This window comes from Engystomops pustulosus, chromosome 6 (assembly GCF_040894005.1).
Source record: "Engystomops pustulosus chromosome 6, aEngPut4.maternal, whole genome shotgun sequence".
Classification (NCBI taxonomy): Eukaryota; Metazoa; Chordata; class Amphibia; order Anura; family Leptodactylidae; genus Engystomops; species Engystomops pustulosus.
In genome coordinates, this window is record NC_092416.1 from 6,220,156 (window position 1) to 6,241,743 (window position 21,588).

Genomic DNA, 21,588 nt, shown 5'->3' on the forward strand with positions numbered 1-21,588 from the left:
TGTGCACTCTACCCCCCAGTAATGTGCACTCTGCTCCCCTGTAATGTGCACTCTGACCCCCAGTAATGTGCACTCTACCCCCCCAGTAATGTGCACTCTACCCCCCCATTGATGTGCACTCTGCTCCCCAGTGATGTTCACTCTGCTCCCCAGTAATGTGCACTCTACCCCCCCAGTAATGTGCACTCTACCCCCCCAGTAATGTGCACTCTGCTCCCCAGTAATGTGCACTCTACCCCCCCAGTAAAGTGCACTCCCCTCTTCCAGTAATGTGCCCTCTGTCTCCCCAGTAATGTGCCCTCTGCTCCCCTAGTAATGTACACTCTGCCCCCACATAGTGTGCACTCTGCCCCCCCCAGTAATGTGCACTCTACCCCCCAGTAATGTGCACTTTGCCCCCTCCCAATAACGTGCACTACCCTCTTCCAGTAATGTGCACTCTGTCTCCCCAGTAATATGCACTCTGCCCCCAGTAATGTGCACACTGCTCCCCAGTAATGTGCCCTCCGCTCCCCTAGTAATGTACACTCTGCCCCCCCATAGTGTGCACTCTGCCCCCCCCATTAATGTGCACTCTGCCCCCCCAGTAATATGCCCTCTGCCTCCCAGTAATATGCACTCTCCCCCCTCCCCCCAGTAATGTGCCCTCTGCCTCCCATTAATGTACACTCTGCCCCCAGTAATATGCACTCTGCCCCCCAGTAATATGCACTCTGCCCCCCAGTAATATGCACTCTGCCCCCAGTAATATGCACTCTGCCCCCCCAGTAATATGCACTCTGGCCCCCAGAAGTGTACACTCTGCCCCCAGTAGTGTGTACTCTGTCACCCCATTAATTTGAAACTCTGCTCCCACCAGTAATGTGCACTGTGCCCCATCTTTAAAGAAAAAAACTGATATGTAAATATTTATGCTAATTTATGAAACAAGAAAATCTGAAATATCACATGGTGATAAGTATTCAGCCCCCGGTGATGAGTATTCAGCCCCTGGTGATAAGTATTCAGCCCCCGGTGATAAGTATTCAGCCCCCGGTGATAAGTATTCAGTCCCCGGTGATGAGTATTCAGCCCCTGGTGATAAGTATTCAGCCCCCGGTGATAAGTATTCAGCCCCTGGTGATAAGTATTCAGCCCCCAGTGATAAGTATTCAGCCCCCGGTGATAAGTATTCAGCCCCTGGTGATAAGTATTCAGCCCCTGGTGATAAGTATTCAGCCCCCGGTGATAAGTATTCAGCCCCCGGTGATAAGTATTCAGCCCCCGGTGATAAGTATTCAGCCCCCGGTGATAAGTATTCAGCCCCTGGTGATAAGTATTCAGCCCCCGGTGATAAGTATTCAGCTCCCGGTGATAAGTATTCAGCCCCCGGTGATAAGTATTCAGCCCCTGGTGATAAGTATTCAGCCCCTGGTGATAAGTATTCAGCCCCCGGTGATAAGTATTCAGCCCCCGGTGATGAGTACTCAGCCACCGGTTATAAGTATTCAGCCCCTGGTGATGAGTATTCAGCCCCCGGTGATAAGTATTCAGCCCCCGGTGATAAGTATTCAGCCCGCGGTGATGAGTATTCAGCCCCCGGTGATAAGTATTCAGCCCCTGGTGATAAGTATTCAGCCCCTGGTGATAAGTATTCAGCCCCCGGTGATAAGTATTCAGCCCCCGGTGATAAGTATTCAGCCCCCGGTGATAAGTATTCAGCCCCCGGTGATAAGTATTCAGCCCCCGGTGATAAGTATTCAGCCCGCGGTGATGAGTACTCAGCCCCCGGTGATAAGTATTCAGCCCCCAGTGATAAGTATTCAGCCCCCGGTGATAAGTATTCAGCCCCTGGTGATAAGTATTCAGCCCCCGGTGATAAGTATTCAGCCCCCGGTGATAAGTATTCAGTCCCCGGTGATGAGTATTCAGCCCCTGGTGATAAGTATTCAGCCCCCGGTGATAAGTATTCAGCCCCTGGTGATAAGTATTCAGCCCCCAGTGATAAGTATTCAGCCCCCGGTGATAAGTATTCAGCCCCTGGTGATAAGTATTCAGCCCCTGGTGATAAGTATTCAGCCCCCGGTGATAAGTATTCAGCCCCCGGTGATAAGTATTCAGCCCCCGGTGATAAGTATTCAGCCCCCGGTGATAAGTATTCAGCCCCTGGTGATAAGTATTCAGCCCCCGGTGATAAGTATTCAGCTCCCGGTGATAAGTATTCAGCCCCCGGTGATAAGTATTCAGCCCCTGGTGATAAGTATTCAGCCCCTGGTGATAAGTATTCAGCCCCCGGTGATAAGTATTCAGCCCCCGGTGATGAGTACTCAGCCACCGGTTATAAGTATTCAGCCCCTGGTGATGAGTATTCAGCCCCCGGTGATAAGTATTCAGCCCCCGGTGATAAGTATTCAGCCCGCGGTGATGAGTATTCAGCCCCCGGTGATAAGTATTCAGCCCCTGGTGATAAGTATTCAGCCCCTGGTGATAAGTATTCAGCCCCCGGTGATAAGTATTCAGCCCCCGGTGATAAGTATTCAGCCCCCGGTGATAAGTATTCAGCCCCCGGTGATAAGTATTCAGCCCGCGGTGATGAGTACTCAGCCCCCGGTGATAAGTATTCAGCCCCCAGTGATAAGTATTCAGCCCCCGGTGATAAGTATTCAGCCCCTGGTGATAAGTATTCAGCCCCCGGTGATAAGTATTCAGCCCCCGGTGATAAGTATTCAGCCCATGGTGATAAGTATTCAGCCCATGGTGATAAGTATTCAGCCCCCGGTGATAAGTATTCAGCCCATGGTGATAAGTATTCAGCCCCCGGTGATAAGTATTCAGCCCCCGGTGATAAGTATTCAACCCCTGGTGATACGTATGCAGCCCCCGGTGATAAGTATTCAGCTCCTGGTGATAAGTATTCAGCCCCTGGTGATAAGTATTCAGCCCCCGGTGATAAGTATTCAGCCCCTGGTGATAAGTATTCAGCCCCTGGTGATAAGTATTCAGCTCCTGGTGATAAGTATTCAGCCCCTGGTGATAAGTATTCAGCCCCCGGTGATAAGTATTCAGCCCCCTGTGATAAGTATTCAGCCCCTGGTGATAAGTATTCAGCCCCTGGTGATAAGTATTCAGCCCCCGCTGATGAGTATTTAGCCCCTGGTGATAAGTATTCAGCCCCGGTGATAAGTATTCAGCCCCCGCTGATAAGTATTCAGCCCCCGGTGATGAGTATTCAGCCCCCGGTGATAAGTATTCAGCCCCCGGTGATAAGTATTCAGCCCCCGGTGATAAGTATTCAGCCCCCGGTGATAAGTATTCAGCCCCCGGTGATGATAAGTATTCAGCCCCCGGTGATGAGTATTCAGCTCCTGGTGATAAGTATTCAGCCCCCAGTGATAAGTATTCAGCCCCCGGTGATAAGTATTCAGCCCCTGGTGATGTGTATTCAGCCCCCGGTGATAAGTATTCAGCCCCTGGTGATAAGTATTCATCCCCCGGTGATAAGTATTCATCCCCCGGTGATAAGTATTCAGCCCCCGGTGATAAGTATTCAGCCCCCGGTTGTAAGTATTCAGCCCCCGGTGATAAGTATTCAGCCCCTGGTGATGAGTATTCAGCCCCCGGTTGTAAGTATTCAGCCCCCGGTGATAAGTATTCAGCCCCCGGTGATAAGTATTCAGCCCCCGGTTGTAAGTATTCAGCCCCCGGTGATAAGTATTCAGCCCCCGGTGATAAGTAATCAGCCCCTGGTGATAAGTATTCAGCCCCCGGTGATGAGTATTCAGCCCCTGGTGATAAGTATTCAGCCCCTGGTGATAAGTATTCAGCCCCTGGTGATAAGTATTCAGCCCCTGGTGATAAGTATTCAGCCCCTGGTGATAAGTATTCAGCCCCTGGTGATAAGTATTCAGCCCCTGGTGATAAGTATTCAGCCCCTGGTGATAAGTATTCAGCCCCTGGTGATGAGTATTCAGCCCCTGGTGATGAGTATTCAGCCCCCGGTGATAAGTATTCAGCCCCCAGTGATAAGTATTCAACCCCTGGTGATAAGTATTCAGCCCCTAGTGATAAGTATTCAGCCCCCGGTGATAAGTATTCAGCCCCCGGTGATAACCAGATCCACTCCTGTTTGTTTTTGGCTTTAGCAATACTGATGATGGATTATTGACCGATTGAAAGTGCACACTGATGGATGAAAAGAAGGTCAAAATGATCAGTGTCGTCAATGCAGATTTACTGCAGACACCCTCTGCACTCTTTTTGGGGGGTTTCTACATGTATCCGCGTTTAACAGAACAGGTTCTGTCGTAATCTATGGAATTATCTGATGTCAGTGTAGAAAGAGTGCACTCTGTGATGTTATAGTGGGATCTTGGCCCCGCAGTGGGACTGCACTGTTCTTGATCAATTATTTGGGCCTTTTTAGGGCCAAGGCATCTAAAATACCCAAATGCACCCAAAATTCATTATAATACAACCAAAAAACGTGCATCAGACTAAGATAAATCTTCCACCATGTCTTCCTGTTCTCATGTCTTTCTATCACTTTTGGCAAGATAAGGAAAGATGGGAGAAGAAGGATAAGGTGAAAAAAGGCGAGGTGTTAGTAGAGAGGAAGAACTATAGAGAGAAAGAACAGGAAGGTAACAGTAGGGTCACAATATTCAGAGCAGAGGAGGCTCTAACCCTCATTCATCCTGCATAGACACACACTATACAGTCTGAACAAGGGCAATCACTTTGACTGTTTCTGGGGTGAAGGGTCGGTACAGCAAGTACTTCACAAATAAGCCGAACACAAAATGAAAATAATATGAAAACATTTTTAAAGAACATGAGTCCCCCCCATGGGGGTCTGTACATGACACCACCAACAGTTTGGGAGACTACTCTAGAGGACCCGCCCCTTCATTAATGTGTGTAATACTTCATCTCTCCTGCGGAGGCACTGCAGCTAAAGCCTGCGCTGACTGCCTTGTGTCCCAAACTAATAATCATCCAAAAAGGATAAAAACTCTTTAGCATGTGCACGAGTCGATGTAAGAAAACTGGAACGAGTGCATTGTGATTGCTTTTTATTTTATAATAGAGCTGCAGATTTTAGGAAGAATTTCCTGTTACATTTTCAGGACACAGGCCCCGGGGGGTGAGCGCCCCCTGCAGCTCCTCCTGAGATCCTCCTTCAGCTTGCAGTTGCAGGAGAACAGGAAAGCTCACGTTGGTCTAATGGTCTGGCCCCTGGAAGAGCAGCAAATCCATAATTACATCCGCCTCCTGTAATGCAGCCTTGTAGTGATATCTTCTTTGTGCTCGCATCTGTAAAATTGTGAAAATAAACTTATTAGAAGATCTAATGACAGTTCTAAAAAAACATTACACTTAAAAGAATTTATCAGCATCTCTGACTATAGTTGGGTATTTTCCCTGGATAGATGTGTAATCAGGATATTAGTAGCAGCAGGACTGTGATATGGATTCATATGTCAGGAATGAGGCTCCTCCAGGTGCACTGTGGGAATGCCCTCACACTGCTGTACTCTGTGCTCTCTGTAGCCAGTGCTATGCATTGTTCCTTCAGAGTTTTGTACTGTAATCCTAACTTTCTAAGTAGCCACCAGACTGTGATGTATGGGTTTATATTCCAGGACTGGAGATAAGTCCTATGCACTGGGTATGTGTCCTTGCACTGCTGTGCTCTGTGCTCTGTGCAGCCAGTGTTATGTATTGTCCCTGGAGATATGTGTGATCAGACCTTTGTGTATGTTGTTATTAGCAGCAGGACTGTGATACATGGATTTATATTCCAGGATAGTAGCTTCTCCAGGTGCCTTGTAGGTGTGTAGTCACACTGCTGTGCTCTCGGCAGACAGCAGGTATTGGTATGTATTGTCAATAGAGATTTTAATATATATTATACTATTGTTTATGTTGGTAGATAAAATATAAATTTATCTTCCAGGATTGTAGATTCTCTAAGTTTCTAAGTGCACTGAGACATCTACTGGGGCCGTGCCAAAAAACAATCCTGGAAACTACAGACCTGTAGGTTTAACTTTGGTGATGGGGTTTGAGGGTTATGCTATCCTGGTGTATCTCACTATACAAAAATTATAACATAGCAACATATACACCTAGAGAAGAGACAGTTCTATCATAACTAGAGATAAGCGAGTATACTGCTCGGTGGAGTATTAGCATACTCGGACCGGCTCGTTACTCGGACGAGTATTTCCCCTGCTCGACATCGAGCATTTAATTAAACAGTGTTTTTATTGTTTAATAAAATATTCCAGATGTTTCCAGATGTTTTCCTTTCCAGGTGTGCGCGTGTCTCCCGCTAGGTTCGGAGATGTTCGAAACATCTGGAATGTGAAGAATATTGTTATTTCAATGTGTTCTGCACTTACATGCTCCTGTGTTCACTGTTTTTAATGTTTTAATTCTATTCTTCACATTGCAGGTGTGCGCGCGTGTCTTCCGATAGGTTCAGAGATAGCGCGCACACCTGCAAAGTGAAGAATAGTGTTATTTCAATGTGTTCTAACAAGCAAAACACCTGGAAACATCTGGAATATGTAATTAAGCACTGTTCTTTTACTGTTCTGTTTTAGCAAAAAAATGCTCGGGTCTCCCATTGACTTCAATGGGGCTCGTTATTCGAGACAAGCACTCGAGCATCGGGAAAAGTTTGTCTCGAATAACGAGCTCCCGAGCATTTTAGTGCTCGCTCATCTCTAATCATAACTATAGACTGGAGACCTCATCTGCACATGGAGGAGAGGAGGTTCTGCTATCACCATATCACCATGTCTGCTATCAACATCTAGCGAAGATGAGGTGGCATCCTCTACAACTAGAGGAGAGGAGGTTCCACCATCACTATAGACAGGGGGCATCCCCTACACCTAGAGGAGAGGAGGTTCTACAATCACCATAGGCAGGGGACATCCTCTACACCTAGAGGAGAGGAGGTTCTACCATCACCATAGACAAGAGGCATTCTCTACACCTAGAGGAGAGGAGGTTCTACCATCACCATAGACAGGGGACATCCTCTACACCTAGAGGAGAGGAGGTTCTACCATCACCATAGACAGGGGACATCCTCTACACCTAGAGGAGAGGAGGATCTACCATCACCATAGACAGGGGACATCCTCTACACCTAGAGGAGAGGAGGTTCTACCATCACCATAGACAGGGGACATCCTCTACACCTAGAGGAGAGGAGGATCTACCATCACCATAGACAGGGGACATCCTCTACACCTAGAGGAGAGGAGGTTCTACCATCACCATAGACAGGGGGCATCCTCTACACCTAGAGGAGAGGAGGATCTACCATCACCATAGACAGGGGGCATCCTCTACAACTAGAGGAGAGAAGGTTCTACCATCACCATAGACAGAAGGCATCCTCTACACCTAGACGAGAGGAGGTTCTACCATCACCATAGACAAGGGGCATCCTCTATACCTAGAGGAGAGGAGGTTCTACCATCACCATAGACAGGGACATCCTCTACACCTAGAGGAGAGGAGGTTCTACCATCACCATAGACAGGAATATTATCTACACCTAGAGGAGAGGGGGTTCTACCATCACCATAGACAGGGGGCATCCTCTACACCTAGAGGAGAGAAGGTTCTACCATCACCATAGACAGGGGCATCCTCTACACCTAGAGGAGAGGAGGTTCTACCATCACCATAGACAAGGGACATCCTCTACACCTAGAAGAGAGGAGGTTCTACCATCACCATAGACAGGGGGCATCCTCTACACCTAGAGGAGAGGAGGTTCTACCATCACCATAGACAGGGGGCATCTTCTACACCTAGAGGAGAGGAGGTTCTACCATCACCATAGACAGGGGGCATCCTCTATACCTAGCGGAGAGGAGGTTCTACCATCACCATAGACAGGGGGCATCCTCTACACCTAGAGGAGAGGGGATTCTACCATCACCATAGACAGGGGACATCCTCTACACCTAGAGGAGAGGAGGTCCTACCATCACTTTAGACAGGGGGCATCCTCTACACCTAGAGGAGAGGAGGTTCTACCATCACCATAGACAGGGGACATCCTCTACACCTAGAGGAGAGGAGGTTCTACCATCACCATAGACAGGAATATTATCTACACCTAGAGGAGAGGGGGTTCTACCATCACCATAGACAGGGGGCATCCTCTACACCTAGAGGAGAGAAGGTTCTACCATCACCATAGACAGGGGCATCCTCTACACCTAGAGGAGAGGAGGTTCTACCATCACCATAGACAGGGGGCATCTTCTACACCTAGAGGAGAGGAGGTTCTACCATCACCGTAGACAGGGGGCATCCTCTATACCTAGCGGAGAGGAGGTTCTACCATCACCATAGACAGGGGGCATCCTCTACACCTAGAGGAGAGGAGGTCCTACCATCACTTTAGACAGGGGGCATCCACCACAACTAGTGGAGAGGTGGTTCTACAATTGCCTTAGACAGGGATTATTTCCTGTGTGAGCAGTGAGAGTAGAAGTCTCTGCTACCAGATGTTGTAATGGCTGATAATTTGAACAACACCGATTGCAGGTGTTAGCAAAGGGCATGAAAAGCTGGATGATGGGCTGCTGAGCAGCTTATGAACCGGCTTTACCGGTTGGGCAAAACTAAACATCTGGCTTAAGTCCAGGTTCAAGTTTCTGGAAGGCAATATTAGTGACAGACCCAAACATTGCAGTTCAGGTCTGCTCATGACATCTCCCAACCCCGGAAGGAGCATAAATATAATTTCTCTAGAGCTACTTCTAACCAGCTTGTAGGGGGCACCAACTGGTCGGACAGAAGCAGCCCAATGGCTTAATAGTAGCATTGATTTGCTATATGTATGATGGGTGCCTTATCGGCTATTCAGATAGTGTGGACAATTCTCTATTTCTGATTCCCTATTGCCCATGTAGAACAATAATGAAGCCACTAAATAAAATTTCAGCACAAATGCTGAAAAAATGAAACTCTCCCTAAAAAAACAGCCTGTGTAGAGAACCATATAAAATGGAAATATAAAAGATATGGACCGTGGTGTTGTTTCACTTGGTTTTTGTATGACAAGAAGAAGGCATTATGGATTGTAACCTCAGACCGCCCCCTCGTCTCACTATCAGTATTATGTTTTCTATGGGTCACTTACCAGCGAACTGAACCAGTCCGCGAAATTTCACACACTCAGTCTCGCCGGCTCTACACTGGACCGTCCCATCGGGGGTGCAGCCATCCATGCTGTTGTTATCATAACATGCTGGACACGATAAACCATTAGGTGGTCCCAAATCACCGCAGGGCACTGTAAAAAATATAAACATTGATATATTTTACTTTACATAATAATTTCAACAGATCTCAAATCCCATTTAGAATCTGGTGTCACCTCACATTTATCTCGCATCCATTGTCAGTCCTCAGTTTGCCATGAGGTTCTCTGGTGGCCTCTTGACATCCCTTGCCAAAATTGTTGGCGTCAGTGGTCACATTGGGCACAGCAGAAGAGAGTGAGAGTTCTTCTTGCAGTGGTGGCTGTGGCTTCTGATTGGCCACAGTGGTCATGTGACCACTGTCACTTCTGACCTGGCCAGAAGTTTCAATATGACACCAAAGGAGAGCACCCCAGATGGATATCTTCTATCCATCTGTTTTTTTCCAAAAAAGGCTATTAGTTGCCCGACCTGAGCACATTTAGCATACATCAGTATATTACACAAGAAGAGGGAGGAGTCAAATCACCTGAATATCCTTATAATCCACCATAAAGATCCACTCATAAAAAAAAACTAAATTATGTCCAGAGAGAGAAAATATAAACTGGTACTGCAATGGTTATCAAGAGAGACGTATGGTCAATACTGACAACTGGAGCCTGTATGATAGGGATCCACCGATTACTTACAACCCCAGACGTAAAAGTTGTAATGTCCATGAGAAACGTGTGTAGCACCCGGAGCAGTAATGAAAAGGCGGCTGATTCCTTAGCTGTGCGCATGCGTAGTGCGGTCTACAAGCCAACCTCAGGTCCCAGCGAGATATGGCTTAGCCGCGGCTGATGGTTAAGGTTGTAATGTCCATGAGAAACGCGTGTAGCACCCGGAGCAGTAATGAAAAGGCGGCTGATTCCTTAGCTGTGCGCATGCGTAGTGCGGTCTACAAGCCAACCTCAGGTCCCAGCGAGATATGGCTTAGCCGCGGCTGATGGTAAAAGTTACTAGACACGTTTAGGAAATCTTTGAAAATATCTTCCAAAACGCGTCTTGCAAAAATTTTTTGTACTCATCACAAGACAAAGTGCCGAACATTCTAAGATTTCGGTGATCTAATGAGCCTTAACGATACTAACAGTTGAATGCTATCATAAGAGGCTGCTGACCTTTGTAAGAAGCCTCTAGTGAAGATACCAGCCTGACTATAGGCCGTGTAGTAACTTCTACCATCAGCCACGGCTAAGCCGTATCTCGCTGGGATCTGATGTTGGCTTGTAGACCGCACTACGCATGCGCACAGCTAAGGAATCAGCTGCCTTTTCATTACTTCTCCGGGTGCTACATGTGTCTCTCGTGGACTTTACGTCTGGGTTTGTAAGTAATCGGTGGATCCCTATTATACAGGCTCCAGTTGTGAGCATTGACTATACGTCTCTCTATATCATCTGGGGACTGTATAACCAAATATAAAGACTAAGCTGTATATAAGGACTGTATATGGACCTAACTAACAATTAATATGTTTTACTTGGAGTTATTTTATCATTGTTTTCACATATAGACACATCTCCATCTGTTTATATGTTTGGGTATTTTATGAACAGGTATTTTTAGATATTCTATGTGTTAAATTCAATGTATTACATTTTATTTTTCCATCTCTATCTATGTATGTATCTATATATTTACCATCCAGTTTATATTTCCTCACTTTGTTCATATTTTTGGTTGGTGATATGCCAACTTATTAAACGCTACATATGTGTTCCTAGTGTTAGCTCTGAGCAAGCATCCTTCCCACAATGCGTAGAGGTGGGCTCTATATTTTTTTCCTTGTTTCCTCCAAATATGGGTTTTTAAATTGTTAGCTTTGCAATGTGCAATACCTAATTTTAACACAAAAACTGGGAAAACCTATTGACTCGAGTATAAGCCTAGGATGGGAAATGCATTTGTCATAGCCTCCAACCGGTATATAGCTAGCCAGCGTCTGCCCCCCAGTATGTACTTAGCCAGCCCATGCCCCCCCCCCCAGTATACAGCCAGCCCCTGCGCCCCAGTATACAGCCAGCCCCTGCCCCCCAGTATATAGCCAGCCCCCTGACCCCCCAGTATACAGCCAGCCCCCTGCTCCCCCAGTATACAGCCAGCCCCTGTGCCCCCAGTATACAGCCAGCCCCCATGCCCCCAGTATATAGCCAGCCCCCTGCTCTTAGTATATAGCCAGCCAGCCCCTGCTCCCATATAAAATAGCCAGACCCTGCTCCCCACTAAACAGCCTGCAGCCCCTGCCCCCCTGTATATAGCCTGCAGCCCCTACCCCAGTATATAACCTGCAGCCCCTGCCCCAGTATAAGCTTGAAGCCCTTTCCTCCAGTACATAGCCTGCAGCCCCTACCCCAGTATATAACCTGCAGCCCCTGCCCCAGTATAAGCTTGAAGCCCTTTCCTCCAGTACATAGCCTGCAGCCTCTGCTCCCAGTATATAGCCTGCAGCCCCTGCCCCCCAGTATATAGCCTGCAGCCCCTGCCCCAGTATGTTAACCAGCCAGCCCCTGCCCCCCAGTACATAGCCTGTAGCCCCTGCCCCCCAGTATATAGCCTGTAGCCCCTGCCCCCCAGTATATAGCCTGTAGCCCCTGCCCCCCAGTATATAGCTTGTAGCCCCTGCCGGAGGACCCAAAGAGGAGCCAGAAGACCCAAAGACGGAGCCGTTACACCTGAAGTAAGAAGAGGACCTGCAGGGAAAAAATGTAGCTATTTTCAAGCAAGTATATGACGTATACCAATGCAAGTTAGAAAGCGCTAAGATGATTGCAAAATGTAAAATTTAAAAATTTACAGTGAACACAATAGCAGGTATTTCCCAACATCCAGTCCTGTGTCCTCTCACATTGTTACTAGTTCAAGCATACATGCAGGAATGTTCAAAGCCCCTCATTAACCCCTAAGCTTATACCCCAACCACCCAGGATCCAGCAGGACACTCCCATAACAGGCCAGAGTGTACCCCTAGCCCAGACTATACACAGGGGTATAAAGTGGTTTAGGCCAGAATGTACCTCCAGGACAGACTATACCCCAGGGTATATAGTGGCCTAGACCAGAGTTTCCTCCAGCCCAGACTATATCCCGTGGTATAAAGTGGCCAAGGCCAAACTATAACCCCAGCCCAAACTATACCCCAGGGTATAAAGTGGCCTGAGCCAGAGTATACTCTCACCCCAGACTTTACCCTGGGGTATAAACCCCAGCCCAAACTATACCCTGGGGTATAAAGTGAGCTAAGACACAGTATACCCCCAGCCCAGACCATACACTGGCCTGGGTGTGTGGCCTGGGCCAGACTGTAACCGGCCGCCAGGTATTATTTATGGCCGGGGGGGGGGGGGCTTATACTCTGGCTTTGTCTTACTTTCCCAGGTGTTGGGAGATTCTCAAGATGAGAGAATGAAGGGAAAAGCCACAAGGTGAGGGGGATGAGTATAGGGGCCACAATGTGAGTGGAGGAGGAGAGGGCCAATGATGTGAGGAGGAGTAGGAGGGTCACAATGTGAGAGAGAAGAGAGGGGCCACAATGTGAGGGGGATGAGGATTGGGGCCACAATGTGAGTGGAGGAGGAGAGGGCCAATGATGTGAGGAGGAGTAGGAGGGTCACAATGTGACAGAGAAGAGAGGGGCCACAATGTGAGGGGATGAGGATAGGGGCCACAATGTGAGTGGAGGAGGAGAGGGCCAATGATGTGAGGAGGAGTAGGAGGGTCACAATGTGACAGAGAAGAGAGGGGCCACAATGTGAGGGGATGAGGATAGGGGCCACAATGTGAGTGGAGGAGGAGAGGGCCAATGATGTGAGGAGGAGTAGGAGGGTCACAATGTGAGAGAGAAGAGAGGGGCCACAATGTGAGGGGGATGAGGATTGGGGCCACAATGTGAGTGGAGGAGGAGAGGGCCAATGATGTAAGGAGGAGCAGGAGGGTGACAATATGAGTAAGAAGAGAGGGGCCACAATGTGAGGGGGTGAGGATAGGGGCCACAATGTGAGTGGAGGAGGAGAGGGCCAATGATGTGAGGAGGAGTAGGAGGGTCACAAATTTAGTGAGGAGATAGGGGCCACAATGTGAGGGGATGAGGATAGGGGCCACAATGTGAGGGGATGAGGATAGGGGCCACAATGTGAGTGGAGGAGGAGAGGGCCAATGATGTAAGGAGGAGTAGGAGGGTGACAATGTGAGTAAGAAGAGTGGGGCCACAATGTGAGGGGATGAGGATAGGGGCCACAATGTGAGTGGAGGAGGAGAGGGCCAATGATGTAAGGAGGAGTAGGAGGGTGACAATGTGAGTAAGAAGAGAGGGGCCACAATGTGAGGGGGTGAGGATAGGGGCTACAATGTGAGTGGAGGAGGAGAGGGCCAATGATGTAAGGAGGAGTAGGAGGGTCACAAATTTAGTGAGTAGATAGGGACCACAATGTGACGGGGATGAGGATAGGGAGCACAATGTGAGTGGAGGAGGAGAGGGCCAATGATGTAAGGAGGAGTAGGAGGGTGACACTGTGAGTAAGAAGAGAGGGGCCACAATGTGAGGGGATGAGGATAGGGGCCACAATGTGAGTGGAGGAGGAGAGGGCCGATGATGTGAGGAAGAGTAGGAGGGTCACAATGTGAGAGAGAAGAGAGGGGCCACAATGTGAGGGGGATGAGGATAGGGGCCACAATGTGAGTGGGGGAGGAGAGGGCTAATGATGTGAGGAGGAGAAGGAGGGTCACAATGTGACAGAGAAGAGAGGGGCCACAATGTGAGGGGGATGAGTATAGGGGCCACAATGTGAGTGGAGGAGGAGAGGGCCAATGATGTAAGGAGGAGTAGGAGGGTCACAATGTGACAGAGAAGAGAGGGGCCACAATGTGAGAGGATGAGGATAGGGGCCACAATGTGAGTGGAGGAGGAGAGGGCCAATGATGTGAGGAGGAGTAGGAGGGTCACAATGTGAGAGAGAAGAGAGGGGCCACAATGTGAGGGGGATGAGTATAGGGGCCACAATGTGAGTGGAGGAGGAGAGGGCAATGATGTAAGGAGGAGTAGGAGGGTCACAATGTGACAGAGAAGAGAGGGGCCACAATGTGAGAGGATGAGGATAGGGGCCACAATGTGAGTGGAGGAGGAGAGGGCCAATGATATGAGGAGGAGTAGGAGGTTCACAATGTGAGTGAGAAGAGAGGGGCCACAATGTTAGAGGATGAGGATAGGGGCCACAATGTGAGTGGAGGAGGAGAGGGCCAATGATGTGAGAAGGAGAAAGAGGGTCAGAATGTGAGTGAGAAGAGAGGGTCCACAATGTGAGGGGATGAGGATAGGGGCCACAATGTGAGTGGAGGAGGAGAGGGCCAATGATGTGAGAAGGAGGATCACAATATGAGTGAGAAGAGAGGGGCCACAATGTGAGAGGGTGAGGATAGGGGCCACAATGTGAGAGGGTGAGGATAGGGGGACCACAATATGTGTGTGTGGGGGGGGGGCTTAAATATGGAGGGGGGAGGAGGGGGCAACAATGTGAAGGGGAGGATAGATGACATTATGTGAAAGGAAGGATAGGGGCCACAATTTGAGGGAGACATGACACACTTTAGAGCCACAGGAAGGGGGCACTATACTGATTAGAAATACAAGGTGGTGGGAAAGGGGCAGGACAAAATGTGTGGGGTACAATTAGCCACTCACATACCTCCCAACATTTGGGAAAAGGAAAGAGGGACAAAATGGCGGCACGCGTAGCGTGCCGCGGCGATCCCCCTAAGCCACACCCCCAATCACTCCCTGGCCACGCCCCAAATTTTAACCATATTAAAAATAATAAAAATCATAATTTAAAAAAAAAAAAAAATGATCCTCATTGGGATTTGAACCCAGAACCTGCAGTGTCCATGTACAATAATAACACAGCGCCTCAACCCACTGAGCTATAACCTCAGTAATTAACAAGTGGAGAATTTTGGTAACTAAGAACTATATACTGCCTTGGTATATAGGGAGGGATCTTCTCAGATTATTGTAATTATTGAGACTATTATTATTATTATTATTATTATTATTGAGATGATTATTATTATTTTTACCATTATTAATAATCATCTCCATAATAATAAAATTTATAATAATAATAATAATAATAGTCTGAATAATTACAATAATAATCTCTGAGAAGATCCCTCTCTATATATCAGTGCATTAGTCTGTGTCACAGTGTAAATGGCTGATAACATGTCTTACTTACCAGAAATCCCCAGCTCTGTATCACTGGGCTTATAGCTCAGTTAGTTAAGCTCCTGTCTGCAGTGCACAGGGTCCCAGGTTCGAATCTCAGCCTGGCCAAAACTTTATTTAATTTAATTATATAAAGAGCTTGTGTCTGGGGAAGACCTGGAGACCATATATGGACAGATAGAGATCTGAGCTGATGACGTGGTCCCTGCTCTCCGCTAACCCGACACTTCTCTGAAAAGGATTCCCTGCCCGATGTCTGCTCTGGGGAACCCTAGGAGATGCAGTGACCATATATGGACAGATAGAGATCTGAGCTGATGACGTGGTCCCTGCTCTCCGGCTGAGCCGACACTTCTCTGAAAAGGATTCCCTGCCCGATGTCTGCTCTGGGGAACCCTAGGAGATGCAGTGACCATATATGGACAGATAGAGATCTGAGCTGATGACGTGGTCCCTGCTCTCCGGCTGAGCCGACACTTCTCTGAAAAGGATTCCCTGCCCGATGTCTGCTCTGGGGAACCCTAGGAGATGCAGTGACCATATATGGACAGATCTGAAGCTGATGACGTGGTCCCTGCTCTCCGCTAAGCCCGACACTTCTCTGAAAAGGATTCCCTCCAGATGTCTGTAGAAGCCATTCTGTACTGTGAGTTCAGACTTTCAAAGTATTTACTATGCGGACACAGCGCCGGGACAAAGCGGGACCTGGGGGGAAAATTCGTGACAATATCATAGCTGCCCGTGACGCGGGGCAGGGGTACGAAAAGCGGGAAAGTCCCGGCAAAATCGGGACGGTTGGGAGCTATGCACTCATGTCCCGCTTTTGGCAGTTTGGGACGTATGGTACCAGGCTCCAGGCTTCAGGTGAAGTGGCTGTGCAAGATGTGGTACCGGAGGAGGCAGAAGGAGGTCCAGGAAGCTCGTTTTGTGTCCAACCTCCCACACAGAGACTTAAGGAAAGTTATTCAATACATTTAATGGACACTCAATAGTCGAAGACAAACTGACCCCGCAAGAAGACCACTCCTATTGCAAAAAGTCAACAGAAAATGGAAAATCTGTGGAGCTTGCATGCAAAACCAATGCTTGACGCGTAAAGTAAAAGAAATGGGGGTTATAGACATTTATTGCCTATCTTTATCTTGTGGAAAGTAGATAAATGTCTGATCATGGAGAAGTTGGACTCTTCTCACCCCAAGTAATTGCCAGGTTGGGGACCCTTAAGCAACCCAGTACCAAACAGGTTTTCCAGGATCAACTGTCAAGGTCAACCTATAAAAATCATTGGGCCGGCCGGGATTGGGCCAGGGCGGCTCGATGGTACTTGACCAATATGTTTGGAGCAGCCCAGTGGGACATACAGAGCCCCCATTCTAACAATCTCTGGGGGTCTCAATGGTTTAATCAAACATTCATCTCCTTTTCTTGTTACAAAAAGGAATTTTACTTGAAAGAATGTATCCGTGTTATGTGGGAAGTATAAGAAAACCCTTGATCACCTGTATCTATATGGATCTTGTATTTCATTAATAGTTCTAAAGGTTATTACCACCCATAACCACTTGGAGTGCTGATGAGAGATATCCTTTAAGGACCTGTCTTGCTGGATATTTCATCATTGCAGCAGTCATGGATACATTTGTACTTACTTTTGTAGGTCAGATCGGCGTTGCTGTTTGCCCCTGTCCCGCACTCTGTGGCCGCCCGCGCGGTTATGCCTCTTTCGGTTGTAACGGAGAAGCAGATGCCACAACTTGCTTCATCTCCACATCTTTTACTTATCGTCTGATATATCTCACCATCTACAAGGAGGACAAGTGCAAAGCTTTACAACCGGTGAAGTGTTAACTATTACATGCTCTGCCACCATGGGGCACATTCAGGTCACTGTTTACATGGGGTCCAATCTCTGCTGGGAGGTGTGTGATTGGGTGCAGCAGTCACATGGGTTGGCATAACCTCAGTCCTGCAGCACAGTAAATGCTTTGGGACTGAGAAGCAAAATAGAAGCAGCAATTTTTTTTTTTCTCATTTTACTAAGGGTCTTCGGATGCCTTACTGAGCTAAACCCCGTAACTCCACATCTCCATGTTACATTACACCCAATAACAAAGGGACATTCTCCTTATTCCATCTCAACCCCTGAAATAATTACCCACCCATTACCTAGGGACATTCTCCTTATGGCACCTTAACCCCTAAAATACATTCCCACCCATCACCCAGGGACATTCTCCTTATGGCACCTTAACCCCTGAAATACATTCCCACCCATCACCCAGGGACATTCTCCTTATGGCACCTCAACCCCTGAAATACATTCCCACCCATCACCCAGGGACATTCTCCTTATGGCACCTTAACCCCTGAAATACATTCCCACCCATCACCCAGGGACATTCTCCTTATGGCACCTCAACCCCTGAAATACATTCCCACCCATCACCCAGGGACATTCTCCTTATGGCACCTTAACCCCTGAAATACATTCCCACCCATCACCCAGGGACATTCTCCTTATGGCACCTTAACCCCTGAAATACATTCCCACCCATCACCCAGGGACATTCTCCTTATGGCACCTCAACCCCTGAAATACATTCCCACCCATCACCCAGGGACATTCTCCTTATGGCACCTTAACCCCTGAAATACATTCCCACCCATCACCCAGGGACATTCTCCTTATGGCACCTTAACCCCTGAAATACATTCCCACCCATCACCCAGGGACATTCTCCTTATGGCACCTTAAACTCTCTACCCTCCTGATTGGAACATTCAGATTTTTGCAACTAAACCTCTTCGCTCCTGATAGGAACATTTTCCTTGTTCCACCTTCCTTTAAATACCTTCCCACCCATCCCCTAAGGACTTTCTCTCTATGGTACCTAATCCCCTCTGCCATCAGGATAGGAAAGTTCTCCGTATGGTACCTAAACTCCTCAAGGACTAGGATGTTCTCCCTATTACACCATCTTACCCCCAAAGGACATTTATCTAATCGCTCCTAACCTCCAACCCCCCAGGAGCAGGGATATTCTCCTTATTTTACTACAAACCAAACCTCCCCCACCCCTTCCCTTCTACAGAACATTGCCCAAATACTTAACCCACCCAACACCCAACAATGAGCAGCTGTACATGCCCTGAGGTGAGGAAAGGAGTGATATCTGCTGACCCTCACTTGATACCTTCCTTATTGCACCACATCTACCACCAGCTTCGCGAACGCAACATTCTGCTCATTGTACCAGCCCCACCCATAAACCCAAACCTTTGACAAGAGCGAAATTCTCCCATCACTGCACAAACACCACTAGTGATATTCTCTATGATGAATCTTAACCCCAACTCCTTCTTTTACAGTTGCATTATTTTCCAACTACTCTATTGGTATTGACAGGGTCAACAGTGCCTACATTTAAGTGCATTTATAAGTGCACAAAGAACTAGACCAGAATATATGTAACTGTAACATTAAGCCTCTGTGTGTAACAACTGCCGGAACACTATGTACAAAAAATATCCCTCAGGGGATCAACAAAGCAGTAAGGTACCCTATCATATAGTATTGTATCATATCATATTGTAGTGTATTGTACTGTATCACATTGTATCATATCGTATTGTATCACATTGTATCATATTGTATCACATTGTATCGTATTGTATTGTATCACATTGTATCGTATTGTATTGTATCATATTGTATCGTATTGTATCACATTGTATCATATTGTATCACATTGTATCATATTGTATTGTATCATATTGTATCGTATCATATTGTATCACATTGTATCATATTGTATCACATTGTATCGTATTGTATTGTATCACATTGTATCGTATTATTTTGTATCATATTGTATTGTATTGTATCATATTGTATCATATTAATTGGTCCCGGACCAATGCTTTAATCTATGATTATCAGAAACACTTCATAAAACATAAGGTCAACTGGTTAAGTTTGTGTATGGCATGTGATAAGCCTTCCATACCTACCTTTCATGTTTTGTAGAGAGGAGACAACATCTGTATATTTATGCAAATTGACTTGTTAGTGTAATGGGGGAGTGGCAATACCGCTTACTGCTCCTTTTTCATAATGTCAATCATTGTGTAAATGGACACAGGTGGGTTGTGATCAGCGATATGTACAGAAGAGTCAACAAGGGTCAACAAGTAAGTATGTGTCTAAAAAGTAAAGTTACATACCCACTACACAGTATTCGTAGATTGCCATGCATTTATCAGTAGGACATGGAACGACTGCTGCATTACAACATTCAGTGGATCCAATGTTCCAACATCGGTTGCACGTATTGGGCTCGGCTACAATGGAAGAAAAATGACAGTAGATCATAAAAGGAGAGCAGGGATCTGCAGCTTCAGTTTCTCTTCTGTGTGTTTTTTTCAGACTGCTGCGAGAGGGGGGAGAGAGAGGCACACGGCACAGGTAAAGGCAATGCTCACAGTAAGATTTAGAAGACATATGCACCAAACTTTATCTTGACTTTGTTTCCATGACTTTTGTCGAGTTAATTGCCAATTTAAATATATTTTGCATCCTTGAAAGGACATCTGGCATCTGTATTACTGCCGGTAGACATGTCCTTCTAAGAGGTTCCTAAGGGACTAAGCTCCTCAGGACTCCTTTTATTATAACTCTATACACAACAATTGCAGGAATACAGAGTAATGGAAATGATGCTACTTGGTCTGGGTCAAGGTCACCGGTCTGGAGCTATGTCACCAGAGAGCCTTGTCCACACAATACAAGTCCCCCCTGGTCCCTGACTTTAGCTACTCTATGCACTGTGTACAGGCAATGGGATTGGATACATTATAACACAAGGCGCTCAGGTGATGTAGCCTAATAATCTTTATAACTTCATATTGTTGCAATCATGGTGTATAGAGTTATAATAAGAGAAATCCTGATGAGCAAAGTTCCTCAGGAACTTCTTGGTAGGACACGTCTACCATTAGTAAAACTGAGGTCCTTCAAAAGGTACAAATCCAATGATCCTGACAAAGCTGGAGCCACACTGTCTGCTGCAGTCCAGGACCACCCATATGATCACATACATGCTTGACCTGCCCCTCCAATCATTGATAGGTGCAAATGACCCTTGTTCTCTTGTTCAATGGGGTCTCATCAGTGGTGCATTTATAACATAGGCTTTTTGGACAGTAGCCCAGGTCTCACCTTCTAGGGGACCAAACCTTCTAGGTCACCCAAACCACCCATTTTTATACTCACAAGGTCCTTCGCCCATGAAATCCTTCAATAAACCTATACACAAGAGCCATTTCAGGACCTTTAAAAGTCCCCCAAAGGTCCTTTAACCACAGATTGAAAGCAGCAGATGGGACACATCCTCCTTTCTCCAAGAAGCTGGTACTATTACCAGATGGAGGAAATAATTTCAGCCCTGAGCCCATGGGGGTCCTTATCTGCCCCTGGTTCTAACTGATTTTTCCCCCCACCCTGTGAAATAAATTGCTGCACAGGAAAGTCCCCTTTAAAGTTGGACCAAAGTTTGGCACCTTTGGCTATTGTAGTGGATGTAATCTTAGTTTGTACTTACCCGAAGCAATTGCAAAGGAAGTCACAAAGACCAGAGAGATGGCAGAGTAGGAGGACGTCATGGTGCCGGAGATGTCTCTGGAGACGTTGTCCTGCAGGATCTGTGAGCATGGGAGACGTCTGCTCGTTTTGTACCAAGATGTGATGACACAACCTTCATGAAAACTTCCTGGTTACTAAGACAAACCTGAAAACGATTCCAAATTTTTTTAATTAGTTTTCATTAAATGCGTCAACACAGACCAGAGAAGCCATTGATGTTGCACCTGCTCTTCTTGGAGGACTTTGTATTGACTGCCAACATCTTCTTCCTGGTCCCAACTTCTGAGAAGTCCTCACCTTATATTGTTCTTCTGTATTTGGAAGACGTCTAAGAACTTGGCAGAAGCTTCCAGACAAACAATCCGGCAGAACATCCTGTACACATCTATACTGGGTCCATGAAAAATAAGACATATACAGACAAGTGTAAGAAATCTATTAAAGGGAAGAAATCTTCAGAAAAT

General features: G+C 47.0%; 1 protein-coding gene across 1 annotated transcript; it reads right to left on the reverse strand.

Moving 5' to 3' along the window:
* Positions 1-5,036: 5,036 nt before the first annotated feature.
* On the reverse strand, positions 5,037-21,238 carry LOC140066249 (uncharacterized). Its single transcript, XM_072113819.1, has 5 exons — positions 21,084-21,238; positions 19,708-19,824; positions 17,133-17,285; positions 9,158-9,310; positions 5,037-5,292 (listed from the first exon to the last, which is right to left on the reverse strand). Exons 1-5 carry the CDS (start codon positions 21,142-21,144, stop codon positions 5,159-5,161), a joined length of 618 nt encoding a protein of 205 aa, XP_071969920.1. The 5' UTR covers positions 21,145-21,238; the 3' UTR covers positions 5,037-5,158.
* Between the last annotated feature and the right edge of the window lie 350 nt (positions 21,239-21,588).

What these genes read in the sequence shown, in the direction of transcription:
- LOC140066249 (XM_072113819.1), bottom strand. Translation starts at nt 21,144, where the DNA reads ATGACGTCCTCCTACTCTGCCATCTCTCTGGTCTTTGTGACTTCCTTT. An exon ending in TTCCTTTGCAATTGCTTCGG is followed by an intron (nt 19,825 to 21,083) that starts GTAAGTACAAAC and finishes CTTCCATTGTAG; the next exon opens with CCGAGCCCAATACGTGCAAC. An exon ending in CTACGAATACTGTGTAGTGG is followed by an intron (nt 17,286 to 19,707) that starts GTATGTAACTTT and finishes TCCTCCTTGTAG; the next exon opens with ATGGTGAGATATATCAGACG.